The following is a 13,075-nucleotide window of genomic DNA, read 5'->3' as shown; positions in this document are numbered from 1 at the left end:
ACATTTGTAGTCAATATTAGCTTGGAGAGAACAAAGGCCTGATAAATCTACTGCTAAATGTTGCTAAGCTTGGTTAGACATGTTCATGTTAGGTACTACCATTGCAGGCATTCAGGCTTTAGAAAAAGCAGGCTTTCGTGCAGCTCTAATGGATGCTGTTGTGGCTGCTGCCAAGAGGAGTGAAGAGCTTTCCAAGTTGTAGGATTAGATTCTTCTGATGCTCCATGCATGATGAATTTAGAAGTGTGATTGTTTACCACATGGAGTTTTTGAATCATTTTCTTAGACTTAAGGAGGCTAGTAAAAAGGACTAAAAGGAAATTGTAAGTGAGGTTCTTCTCAAATCTTTCTCATACAAAGTCACTCATGTTTTGGGTTCCAGTCACAAGGTGCTGCACCCTTTAATCCTGTGCTTATGATTGCTCTCATATGTGAGAGCTTGATATATATATATATATATATAGAGAGAGAGAGAGAGAATATGGAAAACTTAGTTGGAGTTGGAGCTATATTTACCAAAAACGTAATGTTCTAGTGTTGCATTGAATTGGTTAAGGTCTATTTGGTTGAGAGATTGTTTTATTGGACAAAAAGGGTTTTAGTAAGCTATGTAGGTGTCATGCACAAATTAGCTCGTCTATGATGGATGCTCCGAGGTTTGGATGACTTTGTCTCTTGTCACATCTTTAGTCTAAATCTTGCCGCTGGGTGTCCCTAAGAACCTAGCCATTCCACTCGTGGTAGGTGGTGAAATCTCTGTCTAAATCATCGAATAAAAGTTGAGTCGATTTTTTTGGTTTCCGTGCATCGGGTCTAGGAATGTCTATTTGCCAACAAAATGATTACAAACTTCAGTCATACCTTTCAGTGTTGCTCGAACTATGCTACCCATGAAGGTTTTCTTTTTTGGGCAATGACATGGTCCCACACAGGAAGTTCTTTGTCAAGTTTCAAGCATTAGATTCTCCGTAGTTCTCTTGGGTAATAATGACACGACGATTTTCTCACTGGATGGGAGTGGTTAGAAATGCAGCATGGATGTCTGGAAATTGTTGGGTAATTCGAAGCAACTGTGGATTGAAGGAGTGCTGTCCATTATCTCCAACCCTTTATGCCTCGATAGTGTTGACTTACTATTTCTATCATCATTGCAATAATTTCATTGTCTTTGGAGGGCGGCAAAATCATTATTTCATCCTATTTGTCAAATGGTATTGCACTAATTTCATCATAAGAGGGCTTGCACATTTAACTTGATGCACGTCAGGGATGGAGAACAAAAGGGGGCCAATGATCCTCTCGATCACATGGTGTGTATAACTAAGCATGCTCTCACCCGTGGAGGGAAACATGTGGGAGTGGTGTACTACATGGTCAAGATTACCCATTGTCTACTTTTTTTTAATGGGTTGGAAAGAGGGTTATTTTTTGGGGTAGAAGTTAAGAGGTATTGTTTGTGTGGTGGGGGGTTGGAGCTGATCAAGAAGAGGTAAGTGAAAGCCTTAAAAAAAAAAGGGGTTTATATGAGGACATGGAATGGAATGGCATAGGATTGTTAATGCAATTATGAAGCAATCGTCTTCTTGATGTATGTGCTTTGCACTCCGTGATAAATTATTGTTGTCTCCATTAACCGTTATCTCAAACTCAAATGTGGTCAAGATGGTCTACTAGCCAAGGCACCATCAAAACCGTCGCTGATATTGGATCTACTCTGATTGCATGTAACAAGCATTGGGCAAGATATGCTCTTCAAAGATTTCTTGCTTGATCTAGTCCAGCCTTTTAAACACTGTTGTGCGCCTTCTCACTTGCAAGCTGGAGTGTAATCTCATTGCCTCTAATTATGAAGTCCCGTGTTCTCACACAGTTAGTCATGAATTTAGGCTCTTACGTGATGATAGTGTCCGTTATTCCCTATGTCAATGCAATCCTTGCATGAATGCATTTTTCTACCTTATATTTTGTTGAGGAGTGATTCTTGTTGTCAAATGAGTGATTCTATGGCACCAAAGGCTAGCATTTCTACCCGGCTTGTGCTAACCACAATCAGTCTAACGTCTCTTCTCCTCGTCCTCCCTTGCCAATTCGCGTAATATCTCCCTCTTCCCCTCTCTTGCTAATGAATTTAGGCTCTTACGTGTTGATAGTGTCCGTTATTCCCTTTGTTGAGGAGTGATTCTTGTTGTCAAATGAGTGATTCTATGGCACCAAAGGCTAGCATTTCTACCCAGCGCGATGTCTATAATGGAAGAGGCTTCTTTGTCCCTTGCTTACTGTGTTGAAATCATCTTTCTCACTGCCTTGACTACAATGAAGACTCACGAGTCCAAACAGTGCTTGTTGAGGATGTTGAGGATCCTTCCATCTCCGCAAGAACACCCGTATGGAGTTCCGTTGCTTTTAAATAAAAAAAATATTTGTGCTGTTTTTGTTGATATTTAGTTGCGACGAAGAGGGGAAGAGCTTGAAAGGAGGATGCAAACAATGCGTGAAAAAGAACAAAAAAACAACTTCGACACTAATCCACGCAATTTTCTTGTTAATTTTATGTTCTCTAATGCTACGCATGCATAAACAAGAAAAGAAAACAACTTTCACACTCTAATCCACACAATTGAAGCTTGCAGAAAATGTTTTTTTAGAGTGGTTGCCACACCTAATTACAATTACTAAGCAATCCCTTAGCTTAAATACAATGAAATCCAAGTCTCGTGGGTTTAAATCTCATTCAACATGTTGAGGTATCGAGCTCGATTAGTGCAGATATGGATGACATGTCAGGATGCTCTTGTCTTAAGTCGGGACATGATAAAAGGAATTGTTTTAAGTCCCAAGGACAAGAACTTACTGGGAATGGTAATGATAACTATGGACCAAACTTTGTATGTTTTAATAGGAGATTTCTTTTTCTTATAGTATGTACTCTTATGGTTATAGGAGAAGAGAAGAGAATATTCACTCATCCATCTCTTTTGTGTGCTTGTCTACTTGTGTATGTGTTTGCTTACAAGGAGCGCAAGCTCACCCTCTCCCCCACGTTCTTCTCATGCTATCACAGCGTTGGTTTGCATGAAGAGCTCAAGAGGAAAGAAAAGGAAGTGGTACGTGGGTAAGGATAACACCATCTCTTTCCCTAGAAAATCTCTTGAGAGATAGCTGCTGCTAGTTAAGAGCAGCAGGTAACAGTCACAATAGTAAGGTGTACTGTCACATCTTGAGCCACCCTTTAGTGACGTTCGTATTCAGAATTTGGATCGAGGTCATTTTGAGTCCCATTTTGGCACTCTGTGAAAGTGTTGATTTTGACTATATATATGCCCAATTATTGGTTTTCGTACATAGTTATGGAAACAATTTGGTTGCAGGATAGTTTGTGTAGAGATTATGAGATTTGCAGGTTGTTTATGGTAGATGTATGTTTATGTGATTAGTTCACATATAATTACAGTAGTATCGTAGGAGGCGACAGTGTTGGAGATTGCAGGTTTGCTATAAGTGTAGAAGTTTTTGCAAACATTGTTTTGCATATTTGTTTGCAGCTTGGGAAGATTTGCAGAAAACTAAAATTACATTTGTATTGAAGGTTCCAAGTGAGTATTGGCTAGTACACTTGATGGGGCAATGAATGGGATACAAAGAGAACCAATTATCAGGATATAGTTGAATATTGAGTGATCAAATCTGATGTGACTTTTAGGTAATAACTTATCCCAAATCTAGATTTATGTATATTTTATAAGAAATTTATTGACTTCATTTGTTTTTATGGTAGTTTATTTCTCGACACAAACAAACATTATGCATGCGATTTAGGTATAGAAGATGGAGGCTTGTTAGATGTAATGTTATGCCATATATACGATACGTACGATCCCAAGGTTGGATGGAATACATTGGTGAAGTTATATGATACAACTAATCAACCAAAGAAGATGCAATTTAAAAAAAGATACAGTGTGACACGTAACAATAGGAATATAAATGATTATGTGCAAGAGATTAAAGGATATGCAGATGCACTTGCATCTATCGGTGCACCTATGAAAGATAATGATTTGGTTGCCATTACATTGAATGTTCTGGGCAAAGACTATAAGACATTTGAAACCTCTATCAGGGTTACAGGTGGTGACCCCCCAGATTTTGATGAGTTGGTCTCTTTGCTTATTGTGGAAAAAATGAAACTTGGCTTTGATACCAATGTAATTCTCCTTGCATCAATAGTTTGAGGACTTTTAAGACTAGAACTTTGATTCTCCACCCAACCATATCCCAGATAGACTCTAAACACATGGTTATATAGGCCTAGGTGATGCGTGACCTTCCAACTTCAGCCCCTTGACCTTTCAATGGCTAGGCATGGCCCTTTCACTATCCAATGCCTCCTCAAGTCTCCCTAGGAGGGGGAGCCTACTTCTATGGCCTTTGGGATTCCTTTATGCACCATCTACATCCCTTTTACATTGACCTTAGTGCCTATTAACCATTGCTTTAGGTATTTCCAATTTGAAATCCCCAGAACCTTATTTACATGCAAACCTTTTACGTATAAATAATCTTTTCTAGTCTTACCTTATAGTGTTTCCTCTCAATCTCATAACATTTCCTCCCCCTTGAAAGAAAAGTTTTCGTCCTTGAAAACAAACTCAAGAAACCTTTTCTTTAGTGTAGCCACTCAACTTGGAATAATTTCTCTTTTATAAGTATTTCAATTATAGAAACACTTCCTTTAGTAGAGAAATATTACTTTCTCGTTCATGTGTTCTTAAACTCCCTTTCTACGAGAGAGTATTGTTTTCTTTTAAAAGCACCTACTATCCATGTAAGTATCATTACACCATACATATCTGACATAGTGTTGAACTTTATGTTAACCTTAGAATAATGAGGTTGGCTTTAACATCTTCTTCTAAGATGAATATTTTGTTTTGGTTGATGCTAAACACGAGGACAAACCAATATGATTATGTCCACCAACTTTGTATATGTCCTTAATAAGAGGCTTGTATGCAGTTAATGACTTTGTATTGCTGTTTTTTACTTCTCGAGTGTCATGATTACTCAGAAGCTTTACCTAGTTACCATTAACCCTTTTCCTAGTGCACACTTGTATACGCTAACTAGAACCAATCTTACGGGTAACCTCCTTTCCGTGAGACACAATTTCCAAATAAGATTGTTCTATTACCTTTTAGTACCTTACGTACTAGTTGACCGACCTTGCATAACATAAGCAATGAAGAGTAAAGTAACCATTTACTCCTTGGCCAATTTCTTTTACTTCTCGAATGTCGACTCAATCGAGAAATTATTTTGGATGAGACAAACTCAACCTTGCTGTGTCATCTCCTTTCGAATATTCGTACGTTGCCATAGCACACATCACTAGGCGTCCCATTCTACCTAGTTGCTTCTAAGTACCTTGAGTAACCGGTCATTAGCACTAGACCCTGCCTTTTAAAAGTTTGGACGTCCTTGAATTTGGATCTAGGTAATAACTTTTTTTTTGATACACTTCAATAAGTGAAACAATGTCCACATAGACATTTCTTTTTATTGGTAAACCTTTTTCAAGAAACTTATTTGCTTGATAACTTTTATGCATATAAAGAAACAATTATAAGGTTCCTTGTACCATGTCTACCATTATGGAATCCACGACCAATAACCACTCGTAATAATGACCTTTATGATGTGGCCAAGGCAAACCACTTTATTATATCACCACGATGAGAATTCACAGTCTTTCCTCGTTTCCAAGGATTTAGACTCTTATTTATAGATAAAGAGGCCGCTTTTACCAGACATTAACTATCTTACCAGGCATTAACGATCTTTTCCACTTTTGACTCTTCTTTAAGTGATTCCTTTGAGCTACTATCTTTTTCAGTCACTAGCATCAACTGCATTTTCCTATTTGAGAGTTATCTCCTTTAATCAAGTAATTCCAAACTACTTGATAGCTAGGGTTATTACCACATTTTTCTTTTAAGTGAGCCAGCAACTCACTTTCTAGTTGAGTAAAACTCAACTCATTTATCATGGGTGCTCGACTTAGAACATCTACCCACAGCCTTAAATTTTGCTTTTCTATATCTGATTTGAAAATCAAACTCTTGTAGGATTTCATCCCATCTAGCCTTTCTATCTTTTAACTCCTTCTGAGTACTTAACCATTTAAGACTTTCATGGTTAGACAATACTTCCAAATTTGCACTATATAAATAATGATACCACTTAAAAAAAACATGCACAATTGCAAATAGTTATTTTTCATAAGTTGAATAATTACTTTGATCTTTGTTTAACTTTTAGTTTCAAATAATTTAGTTTTTTTTGGTAAATAATTTGTTTTTCCTCTATAATAGAAATACTTTTCTAAGGTGCTCAATATGTTCTTGTTTATTTTGTCTAAAGACTAATATATCATCAATAAAAACCACCATAGATTCTCCTAAATATAGAAGTAGCGAGAACATTAGGTAGACCAAAAGGCATAACTAAAAACTCAAAGTACCCAAAAGATGTCCTAAATGTTGTTTTTGGCACGTTCAATTCTAGCTTTTACTTGATGATATCCAAACTTCAAATCTATCTTACTAAACTATTTAGCACCTTTGAATTGATCAAACTACTCATCTATCCTAGAAATAGGTTTTTTTTTTTGTGTGATTGAATTTAATCCATAATAATATATGCACAAGCACTTATATATGCATCTTTTTTCTTCACCAGTAATATTGGTGAATTCTAGAGAGACTTACTTGGCCTAATAAAGCCTTGTTCTAAATATTTAGGCAACTTATTCTATAAGATGACTTACTAATTGTCTTTGAATCCTTTAAAACTTCTATGGGATGATCTATCTCTCTATCCGAAGGTAAACCTTTTGGTAATGTTTTTGGAAAAACATATTTAAATTATTCTAATAAATTATTTAAAGAAGAATTAACTACTTCACAAATACTTGAATCAAAATTTTCATAATGGTTTTTAAGCTGAGGCATTGCACAACAGAAAAACATTTGTTCTATTCCATTATCTTGATGAAGCTTTTGGAGCTCAATATTACATATCAAAGAAGGAGAAGATGGTACATTGTTTCTCCTTGTAATGTAATAAATTTTTCTTTATGCTCAAATGTTAGTGTATTATGAAAATAGCTTCTCAAGTGTTTTCCCCAATGAAAATAATTCAAATGTGCATTCCTTTATTTAACCGCTCTCTCAAAATCTTGCTTTTTTAGAAACTTACTAGTAGGATTGGATTTTTGATTTTTAAGAGGTTCTTCCTTTTTAAAGAAAAAATCCTTTTTTTTAAAGAGCCAAAATTTTCTACATGAGGCTTATATGAATTTTTTAAATCATTTTCTTTACGATTACCATTACCTGTGGTATCGTCAAAATGTTTTATAAATTTTATAGCCTTATCTAAGTTTTTTTGGCTCTGGAGCGAACTTCCTTCTTGTGCTCCCTTTTTAGGTTTCTAATGAAGCCTTTTACTTTTTTAAAATTGTCTGTTCCCTTAAGCTTTAAGACAATTTCTCTATAGCAAGCTATATATTGAGTGAAATTTGAAGTCTTTTGTTCCATAGAACAATTATCCCACTTCTCCCAATCTTGGTCTTCTTCATTCTTAGGACGATATTTCTTTAAGAATAATTTCTTAAATGAATCCCAAGAATTGGGTACTTGCCTTGCTCCCTTGTAAGGATAGGCTAGCTTCAATGGGGCGGTTATGATCAGGCACATTTCTTAAAAGATGAAAATCTTACCATTTTTGTAGAAAATAATGGACTACATCTTTATTTCTCTCCTCTTCTCCATTGAAAGTAGGTGCCTTTATTTCTCTCCTTCTCTTCTCCATTGAAAGTAGGTGCCTTTAAATCTTTGAATACCATACCCTGGTCTCTAGTTTTGGGACCCTCTTCAACTATGGCTTCATTCAATTCTTTTTCTAGAGTTTTTTTCCTTTCCTCATCAATGCTATTTTTAGATATTTCATTTACTTCCAATCCTTCCCCTCTCATTAGGACCTAAGAAGACCCATTATTTTCTCAAGTTTATTCTCTATATTAAAGATTTTTTCTTTCATTTCTTTCATTTCTATATCCTCATACTCATTAAGATCTAAATCTTGCATATCTATTTCATTTGTTTTTAATATCCTCTTACATGTGGAAAGAGAGACATTGGGTTTTCCCCCTTCTCCCCATTTTCATCCTTCCCACTTGAGAAGTCATTTACTCTAACAATAAGCAAAATTGAAAGTTTCTTACAAAGCAAAAAAAAAAATTGCAACACAACGACCTTACTTGGTTGAGTAAATACGAATTGTCTCTAATGATGTGAATAAAAATTCTGTTGATTCTTTATTGTTCTTTGATATTTTCTTCAATGATTCTTCAAGGTTGTCACATACTCCACTTGCTTCATGTAGAATCTCCAAAGTATGCCCAATTTATTAGACAAGAGGTATGCCCAATCTATTAACCGTATTAGTATGGGAAAGATTTAAGAAGTATATTAAGGATTAGCTTATGAAAATGAATATAAAAGAGATTAAGGAGAGTAGAGATTAGAGTTAGCAATGAGTAGCTCAATGGAAACATGGAAAACAAATCATTTAACTCTGATACTAATGTAATGCTCCTTTCATCAATAGCTTGAGGACTTGTAAGATTAGAACTTTGATTCTCCACCCAACCATATCCCAAATGGACCCTAAACACATGGGTATATAGGCCTAGGTGATGCATGACCTTCCAACTTCAGTCCCTTGACCTTTCAATGGCTAGGCATGGCCCTTTCAATATCCAATACCTTCTCAACTCCTGCTAGAAAGGGGCGCCCACTTATGTAGCCTTTGGGCTTCCCTTATGCACCATCTACATCCCTTTTACATTGACCTTAATGCCTATTAACCATTGCTTTGGGTATTTCCAATTTGAAATTCCTTGAACCTTATTTATATGCAAACCTTTTACATTTAAATAATCTTTTCTAGTCTTATCTTACGGTGTTTCCTTTCAGTCTCATAACATACATCATCTAGTACCAATGGTGGGTGCTAGAGGCAGGGAAAGATCTAGTTTGACAGGTCGATATGGTTGGCATGATAGGCTACCTTGATAACAACAAGAATCATAGCCATCATTTGGTGCATGTGGTGGTAGAGATTTTCTCCCTCATGCTAGAGGGAGATCTGGATCTCATGGTAGAGGTCATTGGCAACCACAACAACAAAATATATATGGCATTGAGTGTCATCATTGTGGTAAACTTGGACATATGGCTAGAGATTGCTACAAAAAGTCGAATGATCTTCGTTGTGGGTGGTAGAGTGTAACATGGTAACTATGCATCATTTAGCAATGAGGGGTATTCAGATCATTTATTTTCTATGAAGCATGTGATTGGCACTATGTCACATAAAGGGAGTGATGAAACATGGTATATGGATTCAGGTGTATCAAACCACATGTGACATGTCATGGTGTCATAAGACCTCATGTACTTCTTAAAGAATAAATCAAATTCACATATACATCAAGAAACAAAGCATATACTTGAATTAAATCAACAAGATTTAAGCATAAAACAAAACATGAAATAGAGTAAACATTACCATCAACACACTATTGGGTGCAATCTCCCTTCTCATGCGTGTAATTCCACTTTCATGACATGAGTATTTTGAGAATTGTATTCAAAATATAGCCCTAGGAGCTAAGAATAGTTGTGTGTACAAAATAGGGCTTGCTTTTCCACTTTTACAAAAATAACTCAAGCACTAAATCTTGTTCCCACATTGTGTAAAATAACAAAAACTCTTCTAACACGTGCTAGTAGTAATATAGAAGCGCGACGCACAAGCGTGCATAAATAATATGCACAATCGTTTGGAATATGGCCAACAAAATAACTCATACAAATTAATAATAATTTGAGATATTTTAGACAAGATCCTCCATGTGTGACATACGCACTATTTATCATCGATCTCACAAACGTAAATATATTAGTTGCTCTAATTAATTGCTATCTCAACAATTAATCCTAATATGAAACATTAATAGGGATAAACACAACATACTCTCACCACTTGTTACAATTCGATGAGAGTATTATTATACACATCATCTAGTATGGCATGTCTTACCACCTTGTTATACTTGAATGAGAATATCAGTATACACAACATGGCACACCATTTGCATAAACCACTTGTTACACTTTAACTGTGTGTAGTTATCTAGCATAGTCCACTTGTTTCACTTTGACCCCACACAGTTGTCAAGCACGGCCCTACTTGTTACACTTCAACAAATTACATTTGTCAAGCATAGTCTCAAGCTATACAAATAATACTAGGTAACTAGTATTCCCCATTCAGCTTAAGGGTGGGGATTATGTAACATCCCTCTTGCTTGGATAAGCAATTGGCCTCAGTTGCATGCTTGCTTATTGCGAGCAAAGGAGATCAACGTCTTATATTATACAAACTCTAGTATCTTCTCTAATTATAACAGATAAAAACTCTATCAAGGAATTCTATGTGTAATAAATTCTAGTGTCCCATACCACTAGAAATTATTCCACATAAATCTAGAGGTAAGGATGCAATGAGATTATTCACACATGATTAATCTTTGTGTCCCATGCCACACAAGAATAATATGTAGTGAAAATTCATAAAGCATAGTTCAAGATGAAAGGGCAAGTTACTCTAAGAAGTTCTACTTTTGATGCATAAAAACTCTCCTATAAAAACTCTTGAATATAATTTATTGTAAAAATATTCAAATGAAATGAGTATGTTACCTTAGGAGTCGGAATACTAGGGGTATTCTTCTTTGTCATCATTGATCATATTTATCCCAAGTGAAATATTCTTTGACTTTTGTGGAGAATTCGATGCCATATTCCAATCTCGTTGCACGTGAAACACTTCTTTGAGAATCATCTTTATTAGCTTGTTGAGAATCCTCAACCTTGGTATCCATACCTATGTTATTGCCTTTGATGGCTTTTTCAAATGGTTTTAGAAAAATGTTAGGCTTCAAAAACTTTGATGTCGAGGTGTCTGAGGTGTCATTGCTTCCTTAGGAATGCCGTTTTTCTTTTCAAAATTCAAGGCTAAGGAAATAGTTGACCTAAGAGAGTGTGGTCAAAATATGTTCACTTCTTCTAATCGAATCGTGGGTTTAAAACATGCTATAAACTTCCTTCTTCGATCCTTGGTGTGAACTTTCTCAATTACCTGTCTTTGTAGCAAGGTTTACCAAAATCTATCCACATAAGCGGATATATTCTCTTTCTCAAGCTTTCTGAAGATAGACCATCGTTGTCTAGCCCTAGCTTTGTAATCTGAGGGTAAGAAATCTTTCTTAATGAGCTTCTAAAATATCTTCCAAGATTTTGATCTATGCTTGGTGGTCAGGGATTTAATATTCACGTGATCACAAGTTTTTTCTTGTTAATAACACATGTGAACATGTTAATAACATGTTTACATGATTACACGTTCACAAAATAGCAGGTTGCTGGTTACCTGGTAAATAACCGGCCAAAATCCCGTCGAGATTCAGGAAAAACTCAACGGGCCCGTCGGGGCCGTCAGAATTCCCGCCGGGCAACATATTTCTATATATATGAAGCCCTGCGGGGCCCCTTGGGGACAGCTATTTACACACAAGTAATGTCTTATCTGCATGTGGGTAGTGTGGGTGTGTGAGTACTCGTGCGGGCAGCCGCCCACAGTAGTAGTGTGCGGCTAGATGTGGGTGGTCCGCCACACGAGAGATGCATGTGTGTAAGGCCATTCTTCGGAATGGTGCTTATCATGGGGCACATGGTCAGTAACGCGGCCGAGTTGTGTCCTATGGTAAGTATGGCACGTTGTAATGGTACTAGTCGGTAACGCGGCAAGCATAGTATCATTATGACGATGTCACCTTCCCTTCCCTTTATCAAATGAGGGCATATGGTCGGTAACGCGGCTAATTTATGTCCGTATCCAATTCCTATTCCCATAGATTCGGGCGGCACCTTGTTGGTAACGCAGCAAAATGGTGTCGTTCGCTAGTGCATATGCTTTGATTGCATATTGCGGCATTTGATTGGTAACGCGGTCAAAAAATGTCGTAAATTTGTTTGGTTTGCCGGTAACGTGGCCTGTGTTATTTTTATTGCATGTGATACATGCGATACTTGGTCAGTAATGCGGCCTGAGTATCACATGGGTCATAGTTTAAATCATATTATCTACAAGTCTCATTTCATGAAATAGTAAAATCAAAGTAACAAAGTAATAACCGAAATAACACTAAAAAATAGATGATATTCTCTCTCTCTCTCTCTCTCTCCTACCTCTATCTTTACTTGGGTGATTATGGCTAAACGTCCATGCAAAGATGACAATGTAAACAAAACAATTCTACACACTATTTTAGTCTATCTTGGAGAATTTACGAAATCATTCAAAATGTCTTCTACTATTCACTCTCTCTCTCTCTATATCTATCTCTCTCTCTCTATTTTCCTTCTCTTATCTCTGTCTTGACTAGGTGATTACGGTTAGATTTCCATGTATAGATCACAATGAATATAAAACAATCATATACATTGTTTTGCATTATCTTTAAGAATTTATAAAACCATTTAAAATATCATCTTTAAATTTTTTTAAAATTATTTAAAATGCCATAAAGGGATTATAAACATTATTTTGGCACTGTCTTTAAGAATTTATGAAACCATTTAGGAAACTATCTTTAAACATTGCTGAAATTATTCAAAATGCCATCTAATATAATCTCTCTTTCCATCTATTTCTCTCCTCCTTCCACTGTCTTGACTTAGGTGATTTTGGCTAGACCAGTGAATATAAAACAATTTTAATCTCTCTCTCTCTCTCTCTCTCTCTCTCTCTCTCTCTCTCTCTCTCTCTCTCTCTCTCTCTCTCTCTCTCTCTCTCCTCGCTCTATCTCTCCCTCGATTCACGTGATTATGGCTAGAAGGATATGTATATATGACAATGAATATTTAGCTTGACTGTTCTGTGCCTTTCC

The 13,075-nt window shown here is 36.2% G+C and overlaps 1 protein-coding gene across 1 annotated transcript in view; it reads left to right on the top strand.

The window, feature by feature from the left end:
* LOC147612213 (pyrroline-5-carboxylate reductase-like) overlaps nt 1-557 on the top strand; it is a 69,375-nt gene extending 68,818 nt beyond the window's left edge. Inside the window, exon 8 of the mRNA XM_086784101.1 lies at nt 93-557. Coding sequence (XP_086640227.1) covers nt 93-202 — 110 coding nt within the window. The 3' untranslated portion in view covers nt 203-557. The remainder of the gene's footprint in view (nt 1-92) is intronic.
* Nucleotides 558-13,075: the final 12,518 nt, after the last annotated feature.

The sequence above is a fragment of the Cibotium barometz genome, chromosome 46 (genome assembly GCF_041138505.1).
Source record: "Cibotium barometz isolate CiBa-2024 chromosome 46, ASM4113850v1, whole genome shotgun sequence".
Taxonomy (NCBI): domain Eukaryota; kingdom Viridiplantae; phylum Streptophyta; class Polypodiopsida; order Cyatheales; family Cibotiaceae; genus Cibotium; species Cibotium barometz.
This window is presented reverse-complemented; position numbering and strand designations above follow the sequence as displayed.